Here is a 28,000-nt window from a genome sequence, read left to right on the forward strand (position 1 = left end):
ATAGAGAAGGATGAAATAACATCCAGGATAGCCGGGATGACCCGGACCTCGCCAACCTCCCTGCTGCTCCACATTTTGATCTCCGCCGTCTGCTGAGCGCCGGCCAGAGAGCCAATTTATCATTGTTTGATTGTGCCATATACATCCGTTTAAAAAGTGCTGACAGTGAGTGAGTGAGCGAGTGAGAGCTCGGTGCTGTCACTGTGAGCATCCTCCAAAGAGCTGAACATGCAACTCTGGCCTCAGGGAGCACCACGCCCCACTCTGTTTGCTTTGGCAGACCCTGCCACCTCTTAGGAAGTATCACTTTGTCATTCAGCACGCACAGTACGTTCAGTTTCATGCTGCACGATGCACAAAGCCTCAGCTTGAGTTACAGCTTCATCTACAGCCGAAATAACTTAAAAGATTTGCACATGCTTAAGAGAGACAAAACTCTGCTTTGGAATTATCCCACTGTTTATGTGTCTGAATCCACAGGGTTCCTCATAAAAGCCATATAGACCAGTGTGATGTTGGGTAATAGAGGGAGTAATGTCTTTACAGGATGATGTTTCCCTCAAGGTTTTATGAGTGTATGTGCATGCTGCATGAGAAAACTCTCCAGCCATTTCTGTGATGTTGACAAGTGGTTTATTCAGCAGGAATGGTGAACAATTTGTCAGTATTTTTTTTCTACAGAAGGCAATTGAGCACCATAAATAACAGCGCTGTAATCAAACAGTTTCTTGGACAGTGAGCTTCAAGAAATTACATTTTCTCATTAAACACCTCACAGAGTTGTGAATGTTTCACTAACTCCCACATTTTAGGCTTTATTGATATATTTCACACAAGTGATAAGCAGAAAAGTTTAGATGATTCATAGTCACATGATTTGAAGTTGGTTGCTGTAGCTTTTTTCATCGCTGCTCCAAATATACCAGATTTACTGAGGGACTTTTGTCTGGCTCACTTTGCTGTCTATTACACAAGCTGTATTTCAGGTACCAGAGACAGTGTGTGAAGGGTGTATTGTAGCTGCAGTGCAGTTCAGATAAGGATGGCATCAATTGATATTTAATGATCTGGTCATAGGTTTATTTCATGACATAATAATGCTGAGTGAGGCTTTTTCTCATCAAAAAGTCTTTGGTTTGTATTGTATATCTGAAGATCTGGGAGGACCAGAGCTGTTCTCCAACCAACTTATTTTTCATTTCAGCCGCCAGGTCAACTGATGTGAGAAATTGTAAGCAATAGACACCAAAGCACATATGCAAATTCCCATTTTAAAACCTTGATCATTACAGATAAAAACACACTTTTAAATGAATTAGTGAAAATAAGTTTAATTCAGAGAGCTGCTAACAAATGTTTAGTCAAAATAAATTAAACTCCTGGCTTATTCTTAAAGCGAGACTCTGTAACTTTCGAAGGAAATAATATTTTTCCTCTTACAAATAAAAAGTGAATTAAATACACTCGGGTTTTGTCACTACAGCCTTATTTGGTCTGGTATGACCTGTAGATTATGCAGACTAATGTTAGCTAATGTTAGCAAACTTAAGCAACAGTTCAACATTTAGGGGAAATACGCTTATTTGTATTCTTGCCAAGAGTTAAATGAAAAATATTTATAATGCTCTCATATCTGTACGCTAAATATCAAGCTACAGCCACATTAATCGCTGACCTTATGGCTCCTCTCTACTTGTCCTCCTGTTACACTACATTTTAGCATGACACAGATAAGCATAATGGTGTCTTTAAAGCATCTGAGTCAAGAGAATATTGGGAAATGAAAGCAAATTTAATATGCCATTATCCTGTAAGTACCACTCATAGCCACAGTGGCCGCTGTTCAGCAAAAGTTACATAGCCTCGCGTTAAGTGTTTTTAATAGTCAATACCTTGGCTTCCAGTGAAGTGCATGTACACACACATCTCAGGACAGACAAAAGCACACCATGAATTTTAACAATCTCAATACAATTGGAAGAATCACAGTTCACAGTACTTTTGTCAAGTTATTTGGCATAAGGGATCTATATTGAGAAAATAATTCAAAAACAGTAGAAAAAATAGCATTTTGCCTTCTTGGGACCACAACATGGTATTTTCTTTTTTTTTTTATCTCCATGCATTCACAGATTTCACACAGATACATTTACTCGCTTACACTACTACCTTATTGAAACAGCTTACAAATAAAAACACTATTAAAATGGTGGCCACAAGGCTGTGCAAAAGGGAAGACCTCCAATGTAAGCCCTGCCATCTGTCCATCTTAGCCATCTCTTGCAAGTAACAAACTACAAAATAGCACCATTATACAGTGGATAGGATTCTTAATACAGTTTTGTTATATGAAACCATCATGTACAATGAATGATAGTAATGCATAGGTTAACATAAATGGGAGTACTGTTGATTATACACAGGCAGAGGAGGCAGAGCCAGAGATGAGATGTAGTGGGTGGTTTGTGAGATAAAATGACTGTAAATCCACATGGAGGTTTGAACAAACAGCCATGACTCTCAGTCCTCATGCAAGGACTTCTCAGAACTGGCTTTTCACGTGTTTGTGTGTGTGTGTTTGTGTGTGCATGACCCTTGCTCACTGTTACACAACTCTCATCTACACTGTGGGTGCTTTGTATGTGTGTTTGTGTACTGTTATATGTGTGCCGTATCTCACATCTCCAGGAGGACTTTTCACTTTGGCTTGCAATATTTACCAAATCATGTAATCTGCGTGTTTCTTTGGTGGACTTTGCCATGGATGCTGTGGAGTTTTGTTGAACTCTAGCATTGATGGCAGGTAATGCAGTCCGTGCGACAACTGAAGTAGCAAAGTTCTCGGCCTCCCTAAACTAACAAAATATAACAGGCCAAGATCGAGCAATCATTAAACTTCCCATCTATGTGGCTATTGTTGGCAGATTTGAAAACATATTGTTAGTTCAAGAGAACAAGAAAAAGATTTTACTCTAGTTGATTCTGGTGGGTGTCTTAGAGCGCTTGCTGACTTGCTGTGACTAAACTTTCATGACTTGCGCTTAACCTTGAACACAGGCCTCAGCTCAGACTCAAATGTTGATCACCAATAACTGGATTGTTGACAAGAATCTGATTTGGCCACAGTGGTGACATGTGAAAAGGATGCAGACATTTTACCCGATTGTCACTATTTGACTTATTCCACTGACTTGTGCCAAATGCACTTTGAATCCACTGAATGACCCATTTCTGACAACCAAACAAGCACCATGCACTGACTGGGAAAAAAACTTTAATTCAATTTAGCTTCTGGTTAATTTGATTCTCTGTTTTTGAAAATAAGCAAAAGAACAATCTTGTTTTTGAGGTACCTACTTTCCCTCCTTCCTTAAAATCCCCTCTAATGATCGGATCTGTTGTTATAAAAGTGTTTGGATTGTAGACTCAGTCCTCAGGTTCTCAACACTTCCTGAGGCTTAGAAGGGATTTGGATTGGACTCAAACCTTAAAGGGACTCCACTTAGACAGAAGAACACTGCTTCAGTCAGTGAGAAGTAGGGATTTGACTTGGGCTCAAGGTAAAATAACTACAACAATGCTTAAAGTCTGATAACGAACCATGTGGTCTTTGTCCTTTCAAGCGAACCTTGATTTTAAAAAATATCCTCCATAATGCATGGTGCATAAAAACAAACTCTGAAGGTGAGATAATCAGATTTTAACTGGGGTAGTAACTGTTATATGCGATCAATGACAAAGTATCCTGTCTTACCGAAGGAGTGAATTAATCCACTCTCTCAGAGTAAAAGGATTTACCTCCGCAAAGTTCAAGGAACAGGATGGACCACTCATTCTCAAACACAGCCTGCCGCTCTCTGATTGGCTGAAGCCCAGATCCGTTCCCACCTTTCCTGGAGCCAGGGGATGCTGCAGCTCACACATGGAGGTATAATAAGCTCTTGTTCGTGTCTCAGCAGCTAAACTAGTCTGTTACATTGCATTAACAAAGAATTCCTCCCCATATGGAATGGTGCAGTGTATAAAATAATCACAAGATCCCTCATCAAACCCTTAAACAACACTTAGCTCTCAAGTTTCAATCATTTTGAAGAGCTTTTCGGACCATTGTTAGCCTCCTCTGTGTTTTGTTTTACAGTGAACCATTCCACAGGGGTACCAGGTAAGGCCACTCCCTTCTCTCTTCCCAAGTCGCTGGGCATTTGTCCATTCGCTCCTTCCCTACATTCTGTAATTTCTGCCCCCTGTGTTGCCTCGACTTGAGTTTTTCTGATGCACTTCCTGCAACAAAAGAGAAACACATTTTACATGTATAACAGAAATACAGTAGACACAGGATAAAGTAAGCAAGCTTTGGGACAGACAAAAAAAAAAAACCCAACACAGCTGTTTTTTGGATGTTGAAAATAAAATTTGGTCACAGAGGTAATTACTCTCTTGAAGTCAAACTGAAATTAAAACTCATGTTTGAAAAGAAATTTGAATATATATCGTTGGTGTTTGTTTTGGCTTGTGTTATTATTTGGACAAAACTGTAATTACAAAAAGAAGAAATTTAAGTATTGGTGTTCTCCAAGGGGCATTCATTTTTGGCAAATGAAACTGTCTTTCGTGTAACTTTGCAGCCACAGATTCTGCAATGTTTCTTCATTCTGTATTCCCATTTTCTAAATTTTCTTTTGTAGTTAACTTTTCACCCCCTAAAAATGTTGTACCTTCAACTTTTTATCAAAGAACCGGCCGACATTAGTAGTTACTTAGTCCCATCTGTGATTTGAGCACTCCATACAGATTGGAATTTCAGGGTAACATACAGAGTGCTGAGGTTACAGGATTACTCGTTGCTGTGAGTTTTGACAGTCTGTTCATTTGCTGTTACCATATCAATAAAAGAAGGACAGTCAGTGCTAGCTAGCCCCCTCCTGTCTATAATGTGGGATGGACACAACACTGTGAGGGAGCTGCAAATAACTCAGTAGGTGTTGAAATAATATGAACGAAAAGTAACGTCAAATGGGAATCAGTGCTAACGTTAGCAAGCTAAGCTACTAACTCCCAAATGCTGAATGTCGTAAAGGAACAGATGTCTTAAATCGCTACTGGTACTTATTGCCCTTATTTTAAGTCACTTCAGACAAAGGCCTCTGTCAAATGAATGTAATGTAATGGGACGTAAACAACACTATGTGTGCTTGTATCAAGGTTTGAAGGCTACAGGGGTATGATGTGCTCTAGTCAGATGGTAGTTAGGTGTTGAAATACATTAACAAAAAGTACAAAAAGTAATGCCTGGTGGAAATCTTTGCTAGAGTTAGGAAGCTAGGTGGAAGCTAGTTAACCTAGCTTGCTAGCTCCCACTTTCTGAGTTAAATACAAACTTAACAGCATGATGGGTTCTCCTAAATGTTAAATGTTATAAAGGGACAGATATCTTACATCGCTAACGGTTCATAACCAATGCTATGTAGGCTTGTTGAAAAAGCTGATCTTGTATGAACGTCCATAGACTACACTACTGACATGCTACGGAAGTTAACTGCATGTCTCCTAGCAGCGCTGGCTCTCATATGACAACCACTGCCAAGCAAATCGCCCACCCACAGGCTTGAAGCTGTCCAAAAATGCTTTATCTTCTTTTGAAAAACGGAAAAATATGCACAACAACTGCGATATCATTATAGTTTATATTTCCTGACACAAAACGTGAGAAGAATTAAAATTTTAGTTCGACTACAAGAGAGAAACGAGGAGGATTCATACAGCAACACCACCGTTTACAGTGCACTACACTCCACAAATGAATGAACAGATGAGTGACGTGGAAGCCACTGCACACGTAGATACACTAACGTGATATGTGTGCTTCATCTCCGGACCTTGCATGTGTCAGTCTGTTATGGTGAGATGCCAGAATTTCAGCACATAATGTACAGTAGCGTGAGTGGAGATTTTGCCTGGGGAGCGGGAGTGCCACTGGGTCTACCACAAAAACCACTTAGTTCCTTCTCTTGCTAATGGTTTTCTTTTTTGAGAGAAGGGTAAAAAGCACACAGTCAGATCTTAAAAGGATCACACTCTCCTGCAGGTTGGCAACTCTAGGATGAAACAGAGTCTGCATTTAGACCCCACGGTTTCTTTCTTTAGCCAAGAGATTAAGATTTCAGAACTAAGATTGTTTAAATGAATCTCTCTCATTTCAAAATAAAGGTTGTTCTGCTTTTGAAACTCTGGAGAATGTCAGAGTGGAGATTTGTACGGTTTATAGAGGTTTAAATGACATCATAAAAACAAAACAATAAAATGAGATCAAAAGTGTCCACTGGCGTGCATACCTTGAAGGATGAATGACTATGTCCAGGTAAAGGTCTCTGTGGGAGGAAAATAAAGCCACTTAAGTTGGATGGATTCATTTCTCTTGCTATAGTAAACTGCAAACTTGAACCTACTGACTTGAAGTAACAGTACGACAATTTGCAAAATGTGCTTAATAAGATGAGAAGTTTGAGATCACTCTTGTCTTTACACTGAATATGTAACTATAGCCATCAGCTGGATAGCATAGCTTAGCATAAAGACTGAAAACAGGGGGAAATAGCTAGCCTTGGTCTGTCAGAGAGTGCCTGGCCAAGAAATAGTCTCACACATAACCCCTGTAAAGCTATATGTTTTTGTCACATTTCATTAATTAGTGAGCTTTAGCTAGCCTGGTTCTGTCCAAAGGCAACAAAATCCACCTACCAGCACCTCTAATGCTAACTAATTAACATTTTTTATCTTGTTTGTTTAATTCGTACAGAAACCGAAATGTATAAATGATTTTTAGTTTAAAAGGGGACTACTTTAACTGCGAGACTACCTCTGGGAACCCGTGAGCAGAGCAATGGCTGGCTGATTCCCCTGATTCCAGTCTTTATGCTAAGCTAAGCTAACCATCTTGTCGCTGTAATTTCATACTGAACGAACAGATATGTGAGCGATATCAATCTTCTTGTCTTACTCGCGTCAAGAAAACAAATACACAGAAAACAAAAAAAAAAAGCGTATTTTCCAAAATGTCGAACAATTTCTCAGGATATTATGTGTGCATGCTCTGACAGAAGCTACCACGACATCAACCCTATTCTCTATTTTAATTCCACATTTCCTGATGAGTAAACCTTTTTTTTAAGAGTGTATCTGTTTGGTGCTGTGCTCACCTTCTTGTTTTTTGTCTTGTCTGGCTGCTGTGCTGTCCTACGCTCTGTGCCCTTGTCCACTTTGTGCCCTGCGGTACTAACCTTAGGTGCTCTCGGCATGTCTGTGTGGCGCTGTGCACGCACAGAGCGAGCAGCCTTGCTAGTTTTGGCAGGTGCACAGTACATCTCCAGGCGCCGCAGCTCACAGCTTTGGAAGCAGCACTCGTCCACAATGCCACGTGATCGCCGTGCATTGGGGCCATAGCCTGTTGGTTTACCTGTTTGAGAGGAACAGCAGGAGGAGTTAGATAACTGGGAAAACAGAAGAAATTTTGGCAAAATAGCTGGTCATTACTGCTGAATCTCTGGGTTACAAATTCCCTCAGCGTTTTCTTTTTCATTGTTCGAACAGACAGCATTTAAGAGCCTATAAATTAACGCATTGAGTAAGCGTTATGGGGTAAGAGCGATACTCTTCTTTTTTACCCTCTCCAAAACCAAAAATACAAGAGCAAAAGTGTAAGGCATGGATTAAACAGTGTGTTTATCTGCTCTTAAATAAGCTGCAAACGTTAACATGTCTTGCTAACTAGCTCACTCCTTACGGTAGAAACCTTCTCAAAATCGATGACCAGTTTGAAATGAAGCCTGCTTTTGTCTTCCTTATTCTGAAGTCAAGGGTTCATTGTTTTGAAATTTACTAAGAATTTAGAGGGGTAAATCCCTCATCATAGTAAACTGCATATGCGCCGTGTGAGAAAGCTTGACAGGCATAGCAACAGTAACTAAGGGGGAAGGAGATTAGCGAACAGACAATTCATCTTCTATAAATTAGATTTTTTTTCCTCTCCAGTGCTTAATATCGGTTAGCAGAATTAATCAAACTAATTGTGGCTAGTGGGCAGACTCTGCTTGTAATAAAGCAGTGATAATGGCCAGGTCATAAGTTCGATTACTCTGATGTATGAACAGCCTTAATGACATGGATTTCTTCTGTGTAAAATTTACAGTGTATCACATTGCACACTATGGACCCTTTTTGGCAGCTGCTTCCCTGTGAAAGGGGGGCCTCAGTCACCCAAACGTTGAGAATATCACGGTCAGCCATTTTGGCCCAGGTATCTTTTACACAGAGGCCCGTCCAGCAAGGCCAAACCACAAGCCTTCTGGGCCTGATCAACGTGCAGAAACAGCCAGGCAGGCTTTGGGGCCGCACCCACTGTTCATTCACATTTTCATTTGGCAGAAGCCTGAGCACCCAGGAGTCTCTCTGGTAGAACACTGATGCTGAAGACGGTGGCATGACGCACCATTTATGCCAAGAAACGGTCCTAAGTTCAAGGCCAGTTGAGGTGAGGTGGAAATTGTGTTGTAGTCTATATTATATCACTTAAAAAATGGGTAAAACATTATCTAAAGGTGTGACTCAGTGACACATCAAGTTAACAACGCCAATACTCACTTCCTTTTTCAACTCCCTTACCCCCCAAAACCCACCCTCTTTTGGTGGACTTTAGCATAACTCTGACTCTCCATTTACAATTCCCTGCTCACCTTGAGCAATATAGCCCTGATGGGCTTTTCCCCGTTACCAAATAAAATAATAATAATTTAATATGGCATTTACAAGGAGGAAATGCCTTTCCCTCTCAGAGTTAATAGCTCTTGGCTCAGAAGCCTGCCAGTGCTGACAAAGTGCATTAACTTCTGCTCTCTGTCTGCCTTGTCCTGACAATGTTGTTTTGGACAGAGAGCAGCTTTCATTCAGAATTAGAAGCATCTTTCTCCTTGGACCCCCAGACACAAAGCAGAGTGGGAGATAAGGGAGGTGTGAATGAGAGGCAGGAAAAGGGGGACAATAGGGAGGCTTTCATGTTGCACATCAGGTAGAATGATGCTAAAAATACACTGTGCACCTGCATTATTCAAGGAACAGAAGAACCAGATTTACCCAGATCTCAAACTGCCAGATGTGTTCAATGGAATATGTAGATGAGAAAAACTCTTAATTTAGCTTTTGACATTTGCATCTTTATTCATTTCTAATGCTAATTTATTGGCAGTTACAACTTTGATAGCCAGGTATTCCACGGTGTTTTTGTAATTCTTTCTTTTCAGTCCTTTTCTGTCATCTGAACAAACAACATCTGCTATTTCTCCCCTGTGGTGTGTATCAGTGGGACCAGCCTTGGCTGCTATATTAACACCTGTCAAGACCTGATTTCAAGAAACTTAGAAAGAGAGAAATATGACGTTGAGCTCTGGCTGGCGATTATATAATGGTTGCTGAAAGCCAAAAGAGGGGCCGTGCCTCGTTGCCTGGCCTGTTTTTAAATCCCTCCCAATAAAGCCTTACAAATTAACATCCGCTATTATTCTGAAAATAACTTGCAACCCTGCTGCACAAACAGCTGGAAGGGAGAGAGAAATCAGCTGGCACCGGTTGTAACATAGGATAATCAGCTCGGGCAGGTTGGGGAAAAACACGCATATAATAATCAGGTCTAAAAGCTTTGCAAGGTTTTAAATGCTTCAGTTCCATGGATAACTGCTGTAATCCCTCATAAACAAAGAGTTGTTTTCTGTGACTGTTGTTAAACAAATAAGGGTAAACAACCTTTTCTGTCAGTGCTTCCCGCCTTACGGCCCTCTGCTGTTTGAAACTGACTCTGGATGGAGGATGCAGGGATCACGCATGTTGATGAAGATCAGATTACAAAGGCGTGTGTCAGCGTTTCAGCCATCATGACGAGGTAGAGTGCTGTTATGTTATACTGTATATCTCTTATATAGATGATTTATTATGTTCGAGGGGGGAAAAATGGTAAATATACACATATCTTCGTTCTGCACATTTAGTGGCCCAACTAGAAAGAGTTCATTCAAAGCTTCTCATTTAATCATTTCATTTAAAGCTTCTCAAAGCTCTGTTTCAAACACTTACAGTTTCTCCGCATTATAGTAAAATTAAATTAGTATAAATTCACTACTTCTGTTCATATACTTTTTGGTGAAGTGGTGATTATTTAGAAGATACTGAACACACAGATTAATGGGTGAGAAGTGATGTCACTTGAGGCTTGAGGCATAGAATAAACAATGTTATAGAAGTGCAATGTTAAATCGGTAGAGTACTCAAGGACCTGCATTGTAAGGGTGTGTTGCTTCGGATACCTGTGAGATGATGAAATACACTCCAGGAATGCCAGTTGGAGGAAAACATCCATGAGTTGAACGGCTTATCAGATGCCAAAACACTGCAGTGAACTTTTATTTATTATGAGACAGGATTTTACAACTTAAGGAAACTTATCATGGTGACAATCATTCAATCCTCTCTCTTGACAGTTGCAAGGTAGAATTGCTCCATTCACGTTTCAAATTAATCTACCAAGAATGTGCACGTGCATGTATTTGACTGACCAATGCAGCACCTTGCTGGATGATGTCATTTTGTATTGTGGCAAAAGTTGAGCCAAGTAAAATCTTTTTGCTGGATGACCGTGCATTTTTCTTGCTGGAGCTCTCACAGAGGTCTCATTGAAATGAATGAGGGGGCTGTGTTTTTTCACACAGTGCTGTCTGAACACGGCTTTATGCTGCAGAAGTGGTTTGAGACGTTTCTATGGATGTTTTGATATGTTCCAGCATATTTTCTTTTTTCCGTAACTCTCAGTCACATTTGGAATAAATTGTATCTGCCGTGAATCCAAGCTGAGTGCAGCTGCTGTCCTCCACGAATGAGCAGGCTACGAACTTTTCTGAACCACCTGTCAAGTGCTTGATACTCTAAAGAGTTTTCCTTTGGAGTGGAGTATTCCTTTAAATGATTTACCTTACATGTCAATCTGCCAGCATCCTTCTTAACAGAAAACTGCAGTAGAACCAACTGTTTTCCACATGTCAAATGTAGTTTAGATGAAGTGTTTCATCTGATGCCATCTAACATCTTAGGTTTGGTGTTTGACAGCCTCAGCACACATAGTGTTAATTCCTCTAAGGATCGGCACTGGAGAGAGATGGCTGGATTCCCCCATTCCAGAGTGGCACAGAAAGCATCTGAGTTTTACAGCTTGGTCATGGTCAATAAAAAACTGTGGATTCTTGGAGCCTGTGCACTGCTCTTCCTGCAAAGTGTCAGGCAGTTTACGGCTGGGCAGGGACTATAAGAGCTGCTAAAGTACTGGAAACTATCTCTTTATCACTGGTACCACAAAGACTTTATGGCATGAGTGACGTGTTCTTCACATTACTGCACCGTAACACTAGAATCTTATCCAAATGCGCTGCCAATAGAATTAAGTGTTGTTCATGGCATTATCGATATAGATCAAAAGACATCATTTGGAAATTATTCAATTATATAAAAAAAGTACAGATCCCAGGGCAATTTTTTTAGGCTGATTTGGAAAGTGTTAACAAATGTATGGAGTTCTTTAACTTTGGTAATCATTTAATAAATTGGGTGATATATATATATATAATAAATTCTCAAGTAAGATTATAAATAATGACTAGACTCTAATAATTAGACTCATGGGGAGTTAGACAGGTTTGCCTCGTCATTATCTATTTTTCTTGGTGATAGAAACAATGCTCACATTTTAAAGTGAGGTTCATTCTTTTCTTGTGTACAATGGGAATGCAAATGGGTAAAAATAAAAAAAAAAGATCTTGCACACTATAAAGTTTTATTGACAGGTGCGTAAGGTCAAAAACTCCTGACTTTGAAGTAACCAAAAACTCCTGCACACTGTCGGTCACATGAACTCACTTTATTAACAATGTTTCAGTCCAGAATTTTACCTGTTTACCCCAGTGAGTATGAGTGAGCAATAGTGTCTGTGTGTGTGTGTGTGTGTGTGTGTGTGTGGGGGGGGGGGGTTAGTAAAGGTTGTCCTCTCTCACCATATCTATTTTTGTTGAAATATTGGTAATAAAGTGAATACAAGTGATAAATAGTGTGCGAGATTCTTTGGTATTACAACTGGAATGCGAAATGAGAGACAATTTATGAGACTACCTAAGGTGACGAAGAAAGAGTGCCAGAAAGGTCCAGGATATCAACTATGAATCTTTGTAATCTCTGTACTAATGCAACAAGATACATCCTCTTTGAAGAGGTCCTGCATTATGTGATTGGATTAAACTGATGAAGGGTTTCAAAGGTAAAGTACTGTTTAGTCCCAGAGTGTCCACAAATCCCTCATGTCTCAACTTCAGCTAATGTACCGATCTAAGGAGAAGTGGATCTGTGGACGACGCCTGCCTGTCCTTTTGATGAGATGCCTCTTTGTTCCGCTGAGCAGTAATTCACAGAATGGCCAGACATTTTTAGTTCAGGTCTTAATGGGAAAACGACACCTTTTCTCAGTGATGGAGAGGACACAGGAGGTCTTTCTTCAGATCTCAGTGCCTTCCGCTGTGTGTTCAGGTCCAGTGTAAAACTAGGGAAGGGGGTCCTGATCATCCTGTAATCCACATAATCCCCTGCTGCTGAGGGACAAGGCCTAGCTATGTGTGTGTTTGAGTGTGTGCACGTGTGCGTGCATGCATGGGACGTGCTGTTTGCACATTCTACCTCCCTCTCCAGCTCCAGTAGCTTTGAATAAAATTGACAGTGACAAACACCGAAGAGAAAGTCTCATCAATGGCTGCTAAAAGCAATTTCCCCTCTCCTTTCCACCTTCATTTCACATGCCATTAGTACAAGCCAAAACAGCAAAAGAAAATTACCACGTTTCATATTTGGCTGCTCGTTTTTATTAGAACTTCGTGTACCAACAGTTATGGATTATTCCATCTTGTCGTAATTCAGGAGAGGTTGCGCATCATTCATTTTGCAGAAATCAGCAGTAAGAATATATATCTCACACTCACTCTAGAATAAGTGTGAATATTTTAGCATGAACTGATAAAATATGAAGTGACTTAGGACAGGGAGCCACTTAGCACTTACACTTTAGCCAAAAAACTCCCATAACAGATCTGATTCATGGAATGAACATCGCAGTGAACTCACCCCACGGTCCTGCCTGCTAAAGCATTACAAAGACAACTGACGATTTCTAGGTCAGAAATAATTGGAAAAACTGACTACGGTTGTGGATTTTTTCTGTTTCATAGACCACAGTTTGTTTCATTACCTAAAAAAAAAGAATTTCCACCAACTAGTATTTAGCATTTCTGTCAGGGTAGGAAATTTGCAGTCTTAAAATGCAAGTGTGCTACTTTACTGGTGACATGCGTAAGGTGGATTGGCAAAAGCACTCCCAGCACAGAAAGCCCACTGTCATTGCAACACTGTCTCTGGACACATTATCAATCAGATAATAGATCAGGTTGCCAAGTTCAACACGGCCAGTCTGGAGGGGAAGAGTTCAGGGAAAGGAGCACACCTCCTTTGGCCAAATTGTTACGCTGCCGGGTCCTATAGACGACAGAGCTTAAATGGATTCTCCAGATATTTTACGCAAACAGCCATTGGTACATTTGGCGACCGAGATAGAGAAGAAAGAAAAGGAATGACAGCGAGAATATGAGAGAGCGAGAGAAACAGGGGAAGACAGGGAGCAGCATATTTTCCAAGGCACAGCACCCTGCTGCTAAAACCTCATCGTCTTTTCAGAAAAAGGATGGAGTGTTCGTGAAATACACCTCTTTTTCAACACAGGAAAATGTGGCATTGATAGATGGATGCTGTGTAGTTCAGTGACTGCACAGTGTAAGGTAATGCGGGAAAGACAAATACATTCCCTGCACCACAAAAAGGTCTGTTCCTGCTTAAGAAGTGTATCCTGCATGAGGATTCAGGAGTTACATTGGCCTCCATTCAACACTTTCTCATGAGATGAATATGGACAGTAGTGCTATACTTCTACAGAAACATTTCCAAAACTGTAGTAAAACTCCGCTATCAGTAGCCAACACTTTGTCACATTCTCACATCATACAATCTCTGGACACCCTCATACGTTGTCAAAATCTTGAACAATTCATAAACTAAGCTACATCTGAAGACACTTCTTAGGACCATTTTACAAACCTTCAAACTAAGATATGAATCATTGAGATGGGATTTACCTGTGAGCTAGATTTTGAAGGAAAATATCAATCAATATTTAGTAATAATCACCATCTAAATAGAGAATGCCAAAGTCAAAGTCTCATTGGTGTTACAGATTTCATCCTTGCATCACATAGACGCTTAAATGTGATGCATGATATACTAAAAAGTTGTCTTTGACCATGTAGTCCATGATCTTCCACTGTCTCTCAGCCTAAATGAAGAGAACATGGTCATTTATACAAGTGAAGTACTGCAGCAGAGGGAATCCAAAGACCAGAAAGTCTTAACTGGCAGAAAACTGGCAATCGAGCAGGCTGTCATGACCACTTCACAGCATGTGGGTGTTGCCAGCAGCATCTGGACGAACAAGACTCGCAGCTTTGCACCAGCTTGGTGGCTCTCCAACAACTCTCTGGCAAACACTGATGCAGGGCCCGATGCAGAGAATGATGTTGACTTGTCCTGGAAAAGCTGCATGCAGGGGTGGAGGAATGTGGCGGTGGGATGGTGGGGAGCAGCAGCAAGGTGCATGGTGACACTACTGCGAGACAGAACGTTGATATTGGATGATTCTGCAAAAAACTTCGGATTACGTTCAATGACATTTTGGAGGGTTATAAGCCAACCGTTTTTAAAGTATTTCTACAATGTGCATGGCAACAACAATAATGTAGGGCATGGTTAAGGTTTTGTAACTGAAACACTTGATTAAGGTTAGGGAAAGGGTCAGGGTTAGGTGTTAGGGCTAGGGTTAAGGGTTGGACTATGTATTAGAGTGTGACTGGACACGAACTCCGATAACACACCCATTCACAGTCCATTTACTTTCCCTCTAGCCACGTATAGGAAAAACTACTTTCTTCATTCTTACTAATAGTCAACATTGGGAATAAATCGTGTTCCACAAATCATCCAATATGAACCTACTTCTTACATACATACTTGGCTGTGCATGAACAAGATGGGAGCATGCAGGCAATGGACCTGAGAGGTCTGTCGGTCCGGCCCCAGTATCCCTAGGAATTATGTCCATATTAGACGTTTCTGCACCTCTCAATATTTTACTTTACATCCGGTGCCAAAACCAGTTTGTTTCCTGTCACGGACCTGCAATTCATGTTTGTGTTTTTATGAACTGCAGCTCTTTCCCTACCCATAACCATATCATACCTTGTCATGCGCAGATATTGTAGAAAGCCAGACTTTTAAAAATGCCACTGAACGAAATCCGAAGTTGTAGAATTCTCCTGTATCGACGTTCTTGTTTGGAAATAGTGTTGGGTTGGGCAGCGCTCTAGGATCCCTGCCCATTCAACCTCCTCTGAGGCAAAGCAGAGCCATCATCATCATATCACATGTGCTTTAAGAGCACAGTGTCGGAGGACCTGTTCAGCTCTCTTGTAAAAGGATTCCTTTGTTGGTACCATGAACAGGTGCTAAAGGCTGTAGCAGGTACCACAGGCATCAACACCAAACATTTCTACCCAGCATGCCAGGTCACCGATTCGGTTGAAGTAGGAAAAAAGCCTCTGTCCATGCAAAAACCATCATTTGGACTTTTCAGAAGTATCAAAGACGGCTGACGTAGAGAAGGGCAGTTCAAATTTCACCGAAATCTTTGCAGGGGCTATTTGTTATTTCAAACACCAGCACACATTTGCTGTTAGAAACACCAAGAAAGGCGGTGACGGAGTGCAGTTCATGTAAGGATTGGACTGAGAGGCAAATCACACGAAGATGGCCAAGAATCAAGAGCACCACGTGCAGACAGTTTCCAACAAAATGGCCAGCAGAGGGTACGCTAGGCCATCAAACCCCTGTATAAGCTGCAGAGTGGGCTTTAAAATGGCTAAAGATCCACAGTGGTCTCAAGCCATTGATTGATCAACCCTCACTGGGTCACCTGGGCAAGAACACCTTAAGGTAAGATACTGAATGTACATAACACATGTGTAGTCTGAAGCTGCATTTTTAACATGGTGACGTTTTTCTCTATGTACTTAAAATTGGATACGGCAAAAAGTCAACCAAGATGTTCTTATACATTACAGTAAGCAAAAATATGACAAAAACCTTCAAAAATCATGAGCCAGGATAAATTTCCATAACATTAACTAAAATTAAATTAACCTTTATCCCCAAAAGAAGACCAAAATTTTGCCACAGAAGTGCAGCGAAAAATACAAGCTAGTTGTAATGTTACAGAAAATCACGGCCATCACTTTTTTTTATCAAGAGCAGTAACTGTCACTACTGACGCAGCTTGCTTGGGGCCATTAAAAATAGTAATTTCTTTGGAAAAATAGTAATGGTGATCCAACAGTAGCCTTTGTTTGTAAAGGAGTTCCAGATAAGAGTGCTGCCCATGAATACTAATAATTTATGGTCTGTCCAGATTTCCAGGGATGGAAAAGTTGGTCAGTCAGTCGGTCGGTCTATTGCATGGATTACCTTGAAATTTTGTCCAGACATTCAAAGTCGCCAGAGGATGAATTCTAATGACTTTGGTGATCCCCTGACTTTTTCTCTGGCACCACAATGAGGTTTTGTGTGAAATGGCTTGATAACTAAGGTATGGATTTCCATGCAATGTGTCCCCCTCAGGATGAATTGTAATGACTTTGGTGATCTTTAGTGCGGCCATCAGGTCAAAGTTTCGAAGTTTGTCCAATACTTTGATTTATGACTAAATACCTGCAAAACTGATGACATTCCCATCAGCGCCAGCTTTACTTTGTTTTTAGTGCTCGTTAGTAAATGTTAGCATGCTAACATGCTAAACTAAGATGGTGAACATTACCTTCTGAATATCAGCATGTTAGTACTGTGAATGTTAGCATTTAGCTCAAAGCACTGCTATGTACAACACAGTACATTCTCACAGTGCTGCTAGCATGGCAGTAGACTAATTTGTTATTATCATACCAATAAAATTAACTTATCTATCATTGGCTTTTAATGGATTTAGATTTGCATTACTACACACTAGCCACTACTGCATTATTCCCCTGCTGTACTGAGGCTGGGATTCAAAGACTGGCCCCGTCCTGGCCCCTAATCTTCCATCAGTCACCATGTTCTCAAGAAGGTGTACCTACTAACCACTGCAGGTTCAGGTTAAGGCAAAAGCAATCAATTACTGGAAAAGAGAACAACTGCAAATGCACTATAGATGTTGCTGATTTCCCACAGAAATCTTATATGTTCTTCTTATTTTCTTTTTGAAATTGGCAGCTGACAAAGTCTACCACATGTGGAAAATCTTTCATAACTTTGGGACTGAACCAAACCATTAATATTGGATTGTTATGTCAAAACTGCACAGAAGTCAGAGGGACAAGCAATTATTATAAAAAAAATTAAAAAATGACTTTTGGGGAGATACGAAGCTCCTAAAGGACATTTGGAGCTAATTGGCTTAATTGATGGACGTCAGCCAAAGAAATGTGAATAATGAGGTTATAAACTTCTCTGTAGTGTTTGAGCCAGGTATACTGCTGATGTACAGTCACACTGCTCGTCTCTGACAGAAAGATCAGGATACATGTCCTGAGAAACACTGGCTGCCGGTGGAACATTGCACCTAACCTTGGTAGCTCCCTATATCCTGTGCTGTTCTGGGCTGGGTTGTACCCTTAATGGAAAAATTGGAGATTTAAATCCTGGATTGTTGGTGGAGGGTTTTCTTTGGGTCGCTTTCCCTTCTCTGGTGGAAAAAAGAAAAAACTTGACTGCAACGTTTAGTTTCTACCCCTCCTCTTTCTTAGAGATAGTCAGCCAAATTCCACTTAAAGCCCTTTGCCCATGGGCAAAAGTATTTGTCACCAACAATACCTAGTTACTTATCATTATTCCATATTTTATTAGGTTTGCTTGTTCAAAATCTGGGCTCCTGTCCATAAATGAGAACCAAGAATTAAAACAAATGTGCAGGGATGAATGTGAACTTAAAGAGAAGATGTAACAGTGGAAGAGGAATGAATGAAGGAAGAAAGGGAACATAATGCAGGGAAAGTCAAGACAAGATGTCAAACTGGCTGCTTTTTTATTTATGAGCTCGCTGGAGGTGGAGAGCTCTGGGACAGATACAGCCAACCTTTATGAATAAATAAAAAGGTGCACTTACTGAAATAAAAGCCTCTATCTCCACACACAAACTGCAGCGTGTCGACCAGCTCCGCCCCGCACAGGGTCTCTGGTCCCGCCCCTGTTGCCGTCGGAGTCAGGGTGAGGACGCACAGCAGTAGTGAGAGGGTGTGGCTACAGGAGATACAGCACATCGCACTCTGCAGCACAGGGAGAGAGAGAGCTTTAACATTTTCACTGCTGCTTAAAGACAGAGCATCATCAGAGAGAGAATTTTCATTTAAGCACTAATTTAAGCAAAGAAAGTCACTTTTAAAGGCATGGCTCTCATATTACACTGCTGGCCATTGAGCAGCGGTGCTGTGACAGTTGGTGGCTCAGTGCCTTGCTCAATGGCGCATTAGTGGTGGCACCTCTAAACATTTTCCCATGCAGTGAGCTGAAGGCTCGTTTCCCTAACTTCCATGCTGCTAAAAAGGGAAATTAAAAAAGAAATAAAAGTGTTCGTGGCCACAGATGGTAACTCTAGGGTATTGGAGATGTGGAGGAAAATTTATTAAATCCAAACTTCCACTTCATGCCAGAGTCAAACAGTCAAACAGGAGGCTGACCAGCGCTGATGCTCCGGAGCGCCTGTGCGCAACCGAGCAGAGCGCGTCCAAATTGAAAACACACGTTTCTCCTATCATCTGCTACTCAGCCCCTGTTTACGTCCTCAAAAGATAATAACAAACCATATTAATCAATGAAATTTAAAAATCTATCAAAAATAACCATTTGGTATTGAGGCTTCAGCATTTACCCTGTGCCAAAAATCGTCTGTCAGTGTATTATTACGCACACAACTAAACTAAAAGTGCTTCAAAATTCAAAAAGCAGAATAAGAGATGCAAAAAGCGCCAGGGATCTTTCCGATCCAAACTGTGAGATGGAAAACGGCTCTCCCGCCAAACCCAGCCGAGGAAGCTGAGTGGGCCAAATATACATAATAAAAAGAATAAACACAGGACACTATCCATCTACATCACAACCCCAACCGCACGGTCCCATGTTAAGCTCTCCTCTCTCTTAACCCCGCAGCCTCAGGTTAGATATTTAGCACTTAATAATGCAGACTCAGCAGTCATTACTTTGAAAGCTGCAGAGCTGCATTAAGACTTTCTGGTGAAAAAGAGCGCAGGGCGCACAGCAGCGCCGAGGATGAAAGCCCATTCATCCGAGCAGTGAAACTCATGCACGATTCATGTCAAGATTTCCTAAAGAAAAAAAGTCTATTAAAGCAGAAGAGGGACAATCTCTTGTTATCTGTTGAAAAAAAAAAAATCACCAAGACATGCAGGACAGTTGCTCACTAACTGAATAAAAAGCATAAAAATCAGAATAAATCCACATCTATCAAGCATTTAAAAGCAGTAAAATATAAATAAGCGATAAAAATTCCCTTTTATTGTCTCAGTTTAAACTAGGTAAGGATGCCCTGTGCAAATAGTGAGCAAGGTGATAATCTATAGTGTCAAAGGAAATCAGGTAAGTTACCTTGAAGACATCACATAAATGCCACTGAAAGGAGAGAGCGCTAGACATCCCCACGGGTCTCCGCAAGACAAAGCCCGGCGAAAATGAACTTGTTTGAAGTCATTAAAAACGGGGAGAAAGAGGATGAGATGCGGGCAATGTCACATCTCAATATTCCGACTTTGTTCCATTGCGCAGGCTCGTTTTGGAGAAGTGAGATTTAGCGAACAGGAGACGGATTTAGAGAGAAAATCCCTCACATTTATCTACATTACACAGACATTTTCAACAGGAAACAGCTGGGGCAGCATTTGCCTCCTACCCGTCCTAAGTTATTCATTAAGGATTTTGGGCACATATTCAAATAACGTCATTTCTCTTTTTTCTCAGAACGGGATTGAATTTTGATCTCTCTAAGACTTGGTTAGTAGTTCAGATCAAGATAGAAAAAGCGGTGCTGCCCCACCAGCAGCAGCTCACACTCACACAGCACACTAGTTTATGTGCTGAAAGCTCATGAAGGAGAAGTTAAAGACAAGCTGAAGGTTATGATATGACTGTTGGTTGCTGTGCTTAATTTGGCACTGTTTCAATTCAGCAGCCCTTCTATCCAAAGTCTGATTTGAATGCTGAAATAAATCTGTTAAACACTTTCCCACTTAGTCACCAGTATGCTACTAACTTGAATGCCTAATAAAAAACAAAATAAAAAAGCTAAATACATGTGAACCGCAGTCAACATGGAAAAATGTGACATTTTTATTGTAATACAGAGCAAATCATCTGAAGTCCTGTTCCCTCTAAACTCTGTGCTTCTGTGCAGGATTTGCTGCTTTTCTGCACTTTGTCAGTGTAATTTTATGTCGGAAATAAGTCATTTGCTCTGGTTTCTGTGTTGAAATTCAGTCAGTACATTCAGCTTTGTCTGCAAATGATATCTGATGACATTTGATGCTTTCATGAACTGACTGACTGATGTGAAAGAAGTGTGGAAAAACAAAAAACACATGGGAATTTATGATGAAGAAGACATTTATTTCAGATTTCACCCTCATCCTTGGAGCAAACTACAGAGCTACAGAGATGCTTTACTACTGGACTGACAAACACTTGATGGCACCTATTGTGCCTAGCAACCCACCCTCATCATGTTAAAGTAAGGGTCCCAGTGTTTCTACTGTGTCACAGAGCAATGACAGACCACAGCTTCACACGAGGCGAGGGCTTAAAGAGAGTTGTTTTCAGCACTAAACATGAGATCAGTGCTGTGACCCAATCATAAAACAGGACACCAGCACGTATCCCAGCATGCTCGGGCCAGTGTGCGTAAGTGCATCACAAAGCAAGGTCGGATCCAAAGGGGACCGAGGCTAAAGACACGCAACAGTTATGGTTGTTGGGGTAAAGTGGGTCAAAACACAAGCATGATCAAATGTCCCCACATGACACGGACAGCACTGAATCACACTCATGGTGCAGAGGCTACAGCTCACATCCAAACTAGAAACTAAATGAGTGGTTTCTAACATGAGGGTTGGGGCTCTTGAAGGGGTCGCAAGATAAATGTGAGGGGTTGAAGAAAACACATTGCTGTCACAGGAAATAAAGTTTTCTGACTTGTGTAACTTTTTCCTTTTGATGTGAAGTACTGGATTGTTTCTTAAAGGAAAGTCTTTAAAAATGGCTCTTTGTGTGAACTGCGCGGAGGTCATAGTCATATGCAACCTGTAATGAAGAGTCATAGGTGGGCATTGCTTCATTTTAAAGAGTCATTAGCCAAAATCTTTGGGAACTGTTGAGTTTAATTAGTCAGATCAATAGAAAAGTTGTAATCCTTAAGATTTCAGTCCTAGTTGATTTGGTGACACCTATGGTTACCATGGTAAATGCAAGGGAAACTGGTGTATCTGTTTACAGTGCAGCCAAACAAACTTGGGTTGTTTTAATAAAGAAGTAAGTCAATAATAATCTAACTGCGATCTGATTTCATGTTGCACACAGTACGAGTATTTTTCCACACAACAGCAGGACACAGTAAAGTTTGTTTCATTGCTGAGGAGGTGGAGGGATGCATCCTGTTGGCTGCAGCTTTTCACCTAACAGCTACTTCCAGGTACATTTAAAACTGATCCATTGGTTAAAAAATGCAGAAAATGACCATTGTCTTTTTTTGTAGTCGCATCTTGGTTAGCGCTAACTGCAATGAATACGTTACGTTTCCCGTGGAAATAAAAGAATCGCCAGTTGAACTCTTTTAATGTCAAGAAGCAGCAGTAGGAAATATTCGGTTTGCATTAGCAGTAATTTAAAACAGCTCTGATACGGCGGCAGGAGAGTGAACTATAAGCAGTGAGGCTGATATCAATTAGATAAAATTGCTCTGGATTACATGCCTCGTTTTCCTCGTAATCTGAATCCAGCATGGCAGACTCCGCCACTACCAATATATATGAAGGGATGATAACTGAAAGGAACTACATTGAATGGCAATTGCAGAAAAAAATAATGGTTTGATTTTATGCAATTCTTAAGAATAACAACTTTAATCTGCGACAGTTTTGATAATAGAATAATCATTAAAATTTTCTTTTTACCAAAAATACCAAAATTGTTTACCAGCTTCTCAAAGGTGAATATTATTAGTCTTCTGTGACAGTGAATTAAAAATTGTAGTTGCTGGTCTACTTTACATTAGAGCTTATTAGTCGATTAAGCGATTAATAGATCCAAAGAAAATTAATATTATATACAGTATGTATAACTATAAATAACTATTTTGATAATTGGTTAATTGTTAAAGTCATTTTTGAGTCATTTTCAGTAAACTGACTATCTGGATTTCAGACGTTACTTTGGGCTTTGGGAAATTTTGATGAGTTTTTTTATTTTATTTTATTTTTTTACATTTTATAGACCAAATGATGAATCAAAAAATGATGGGCAGATTAATCGATAATGACAATAATCGCACATTTATATAAAAATGCTCGTTTGCAGACAGTTGGTACATTAAATGACATTTCTGCATTCAAAATCTCAGCTCCTTATCAAAATTGCACATGCAGGTCCATGACTTCAATCTAATTTATCTTCCTCGCAGGACTGCTGCTTGGAGACGAGATGTACACCGAGCAGTGTCTCCGTTTGCCTCCCCTGGTGGAATGCGTCACTGTCAGAAGCTGCTGATACAATGTGGAATATGATGATGATGCTCAAAGCTGCTTTCAGACCAGAGGATGACCTTGTTAGCATCAGATCAGGGACGTGGTCGGTCACTGATGCCCATAAGCCTCTCTGTCAGTAGCCGATCTTAGATGTGAAATTATCTTATCTTTCACTGCCTCTTGACATAAACTACCCCTCCACAATCTAGCATGTAAATGCTTCATTACAGACTTTCCTGTTATCACTGTAGCTGTGGTCTGGCAGTATTGATGATGGGCTTATGCTGTACATCTGCTGATGCAGTAGTAGGAAGAAGAAGAAGGGGGGTGAGGGGCTGACCTTCCCTTGTTCGCCGTCTCTAATGCCCAGTGCTCTGAACTGTCTTGGTGCCAGGTTTCTCTCTCGCCCTCCCTCACTCCGACTCTCTTTTCTCTTCGGTTGCAAGACTTTTGAACCCCCACCACAACCACCACCACCTCCCCCTCTAAACCCCCCTGCAGCCTTGTCTAAGGAGACGTCCGCCCCAGTGAACTCATTGACCAGGGAAAGGCTTGTTTTCACTCCCTTCTGGTGTAGGAAGGAGAAAGTGTTCACTGCAAAAGATGTCTTTGCAATGATCTTTGCAAGACATTTTGATCAGGAGTGAGTTTTAAAATCACACCTTTTCTTCTGAGGAAGTGTTTAAAAATTATAATTTCACTTATTAACAATGCATTCCCACTTTTTAAAGAATTTTTTTCTTGAATTTAGTGTTATTTTATTGATAATAGAATGGTCTGCCTTGTTAAAAGAGGGTTATACTTACAAAAGAACATTTTTGCAACAAATTTGGCAACAAGCAGAGTTATTTCACCACATATGGAACAATATGTTAACAAAAAGCAATACACAAAGACTTGCAAAGACACTTTTTGCAGTGTTAACAGCATCCCGTCTGGTGTCTCCTGCCAAACAAATGTCCGGGTCAGAGGGATACACACATACAGACAGCGGTGCAGAATGCAAATGAATGCGAGTGGATGAAAGTTAGAGGACGGAGGAAGAATTAGAGTGGATGAAAAATGAGATAAAGCTTTTGGTTTTGTAAAACCTGCGTGAACACCACGGTGGCGAGGGAGGATGGAGGGCTGCGTGTGTGGGGATTGCAGGGCTGGTACCCAAGATGGGAGGGAATGTGTGAGGCTGGGGATATGTCTGGGCACACACACAGGTTCACTTGAGGACACACACACATGCAAGCTCACGCACGTACATACACACACTTGATTAGGAGAGCAATCCTTCTCTATTCTCTTGATTAGTCTAAGGGTTTTTCCAGCTCAATGGGTTCTCTGTGTTATATTTCCTCCTTTATCAATTGACTAAAACAAAAAATCTTTGCAAAAACAATGAAAGTAGGGTATCTATTGCAAGTGATTGTAGGGGTAATTTGTGATTTTTTTTTTGTGTGTGTGTATTACTTTCCCAAGCTTGGTGGTTAAACAGGGTGTGGTGTGGGTGTACATGAGTTTGTGTGTGGCACTGTTGTCCATGCATTCAGAGCAGATATTAATATCAAAGCCCTGTGCTGTGCCATACACTGTTCATATGGAAGAAATAAAGGTGCGTCATGGAGCAAAAGCAAGAAATGGGGCGCTTGTTTTGATACGCTATGTTTCCGTAGTAACTTGCAGGGGTCACAGTATTTTGGCAAAAAGGCCAGGAAATTCCATGGTGCCTGTTGATGATCAAAACCTACTTTTTCAAAAATATCTCTGGGACAGTTTAACTGTTTATGATTGCTGAACATGCTGGAAGTTGCAAGATTTACACCAAATAGTGTGTTATCACATTAGTTTCTTAGGAAACTAAACTTGGAAGCTCCAACCCCGCATTTACTGGTGATGAAAACAATAGACACATTCTGTGGAGTGTTATTTATGTTTCTCTGTTACCAGTCTATTCAGCTAATGTGATTATGCCTTGTTCTGTATAAGGAACATACAACAGAGAGGTGGACCAAAAAGGGACTTTTAGTATAAAGTAGCTGATTCATTTAAGTCTAAACTATGCTGATTCCAATTAACAGCACTTATCAGTTAATGCTGCACTATCAATATTTTTATATAAAAACACATGACTGTGTGATATGAAAGGTGCTGCTTGTAGTGACAAATCCACATAGAATTATTACCTGACAGGCAGCTGTTTTTAGCTAAAAAGCTCAGCACCAAACCGCACAGTTAGCTACTAGTTGGTGAACATAGTGGAGCATTTAGCAGCTAAAGAGCCAGATATTTCCCTCAGGAGTTGATAGAAACCAAAAACTGAGCTAAAAGGAGAGTGAATATTGGACTTGCATTCACCAAGTGGCCAGAAACATGACTCCAATGCAAACATTGCTCCGTAATTGCTGGATGTGTAAATAAGCAACTGTTTACTAACAAGTTCACCATATCAACTTATAAGGTGATAATATGTCAATGCTGTTTGTAGCTTGTTCCACTGCCCCCAAGTAGCCAAAAAACAGTTATTGCAGGTTTAACCAGCACTTTGATAGGTGAGTTTTTAAAGCTACATCTCTTGGGGGCAGAAGAACTGAACAGCCCCAACATTTGATCACTTTATAAAGTTGTTACTGCTTATGTAATAGAAATAAATGCCTATTTAGTCATGTAGCTGACATGAGGCAACATCCATTTGGAGTCATGTTTCTGGCCACTTAAGTAAGTCCAATATTCACTCTCCTTTTAGCTCTGTTTTTGGTCTCCACCAACTGCTGAGGGAAATATCTTGCTGTTCAACTGCTAAATACTTCACTATGTTCACCAGTGCTGGGCAGATAGCGTACACTGGGTTTATCAGAGCTTTTTTGCTGAAAAAAATGCTACCTGCTGCAGCTGGAAACAAAAGTGATGAAAGTGGACAAACTGAAACCATTGAGCTAAAAGAGGCTACAAATTGGGTGATAATTCTTTTGTGAGTTACAAAAACATTGGTCGGTGGAGCTTTAAAGCAGTGGTCCCGGACTTTTTTAGCTTGTGACCCCTTGAAACTAATCAATGTTATGGCCTTTGTAGTTATACGAAAGAGATTCTCAAATTGTTTCATTTTAAGGATTTTTAAAGGCCTGAAGTGGTGAAAGTTTCCAGTATTTCAAAAGAAAGAAGCAAAAATTTGAGAAAAGTCAGAAAACATAAACAGAATTTTGTGTAACCGAAAAATACAGTTTTCTTTCTTATACCTTTAACCATCTTATGACTCTTAAATTCAGATTGGGTCCCACAGCTGCAGGTGCAGCATATAGCAGATACTGCAAAGACCAACATCATAGTAGCGGCATTTTTATAGGTGACTTAGGTCCTTCTTCGCGGAGTGTTTACATTATTTTGTCTACCCCCTGTGCTTGTGACACCACGGTAATCTCGAGACCTGTTAGAGCGTGCAAGCATTCCGTCTATTACAAAATCCAGGAATGTTCCAGTGAGTCAGGAACAAAAACACAAACCAAATACTTGAACAATAGCATGTACAGTAATTACAGCCTTAATATGTGGTTTCAGTAAACACAACTAATCCTAGAGACAACCACAGATGAGAGCCAAATATCCCCCCAAAAATGCACAGATTCAGGACTTTTTAGTGTCAGTGATATCGCAGGGAGCTGTCCATCCCATCCAGCTTTACTCATATTGTGCAGCCTCATACTGCAATTAGAGTTGGACGAGGGCCTGTGCGAGATACCTCAAAGCATGCAGGGAAGTGTACTGTTTATGCTGTTTACTTATCCCAGGACGAGGAGTGGTTCTGGGGGGTAAGGGCCACCGCTCCCTGGCTCTCTCTGGCTGGCTGGGGAGTGGGTGCGGTGCCCCTCTCTGCCCACCACCTGGCACCAGGGAGGCTATGTCTAGGAAAGAGACCTCTGCCAGGCCTCAATTACGGGGAGAATAATCCAGGACACACTGAAGCAATTACAGCCCCATATAAATCAATATGCTTTGGGTTAAAAAGTGATCTGTTCCCAACACTCTGGAGAGGCTCTGACTCAGTCGGCCTTTGATTTTTCTGAGAGATGAGAGCAGTTTCTCGGGAATTGGGCAGAGATGCTGCTCTAGCTGCTGCTGCTGTGGTTTAAACTGTCACTCAGGCTGAGTAAACAGTCAGGTGACACGGACTGTGAGGAAGAGCAGAGGATAAATATCGATTTGCAGTCACTGAACCTGTATAAACAACTGTTGGGAAATTTATGTTGCATTAAGTAAAAAGCTGCATAAACAAGCAAGCTTCCCTGCAAACTACAATGAAAACACGGTGTTAGGCATGCTATATTTTTAATGTTTACTGAGAATTGAGATATGATGCTAATTAAGGATGGACACTGTATTATTTATGTTTTAGGAGGCTTGCAGCGTCAAGAGCCTCCAACACAAGCTCAGGCAGCAGGGGGCAACACTGACAGCTCTCCCTCCCCTGTGAAGTACAGCCTTCTGAGCCCTGCTGCTCATTATCACTACTATACTGCCATCTTCTGGCTGAAGACTGACAAAATACTGGACAGCATTGCTAGACCTGCTGTGTACAAAAACAGCATATGACTTCGTAAGGTCGCAGCAAAAATGTTACATTTTTGATTTCCACATTTAGACCTGAAAACACTCATACTTTAAAGTCCCCCCCCCTCCACTCAAAAATGTGTTTTGCTTACTTAACTTGGATGTTTGAGCTTCACTGTGCAGAGTTTGACACTAGAAGGCTGTTTTTACATTCATCTGCTGAAGGAGTAAAGTTTCTCTGCACTCACCTTAAATCTGAGTTTATCACGAACAAGTTGATTTTGTGACATCACAACTACTTTGGAGGCCAACCGTGATCCAATATGCAAGTTACACAGGTGTGATGAAACATGAAACATCCAGCGCACAGACACTGAGAATGGTCTTTACAGGAGGCGACATCATGTGTTTATCCTGGATTATTCACTGAGGGACAAGGAGCAGACTTTTTTGGTAAT

General features: G+C 40.8%; 1 protein-coding gene across 4 annotated transcripts; it reads right to left on the reverse strand.

The window, feature by feature from the left end:
* Positions 1 to 616: 616 nt before the first annotated feature.
* On the reverse strand, positions 617 to 27,944 carry igf1 (insulin-like growth factor 1). Of its 4 annotated transcripts, none has more exons than XM_044186729.1 (5): positions 27,791 to 27,944; positions 18,371 to 18,530; positions 7,278 to 7,453; positions 6,333 to 6,368; positions 617 to 4,281 (listed from the first exon to the last, which is right to left on the reverse strand). In XM_044186729.1, the coding sequence occupies exons 1-5, from the start codon at positions 27,899 to 27,901 to the stop codon at positions 4,222 to 4,224; spliced, it is 543 nt and encodes a 180-aa protein (XP_044042664.1). In that variant the 5' UTR covers positions 27,902 to 27,944; the 3' UTR covers positions 617 to 4,221. The 4 variants fall into 4 exon arrangements, with proteins under 4 accessions (XP_044042664.1, XP_044042662.1, XP_044042665.1 ...); XM_044186727.1 differs by having other exon boundaries at positions 7,197 to 7,453; positions 27,791 to 27,941; XM_044186730.1 differs by lacking the exon at positions 27,791 to 27,944 and adding an exon at positions 19,867 to 20,180.
* Positions 27,945 to 28,000: the final 56 nt, after the last annotated feature.

The sequence above is a fragment of the Siniperca chuatsi genome, linkage group LG23 (genome assembly GCF_020085105.1).
Source record: "Siniperca chuatsi isolate FFG_IHB_CAS linkage group LG23, ASM2008510v1, whole genome shotgun sequence".
NCBI lineage: Eukaryota > Metazoa > Chordata > Actinopteri > Centrarchiformes > Sinipercidae > Siniperca > Siniperca chuatsi.

Excerpts from the sequence above, each read along its gene's own strand:
- igf1 (XM_044186727.1), bottom strand. The coding sequence starts at position 27,901 with ATGTTTCATGTTTCATCACACCTGTGTAACTTGCATATTGGATCACGG. Across the intron at positions 6,369-7,196 it reads ACAAGACAAAAAACAAGAAG|AGACCTTTACCTGGACATAG; the intron begins GTGAGCACAGCA and ends TTCCTCCCACAG. Across the intron at positions 4,282-6,332 it reads ATAGTCATTCATCCTTCAAG|GAAGTGCATCAGAAAAACTC; the intron begins GTATGCACGCCA and ends CTTTTGTTGCAG.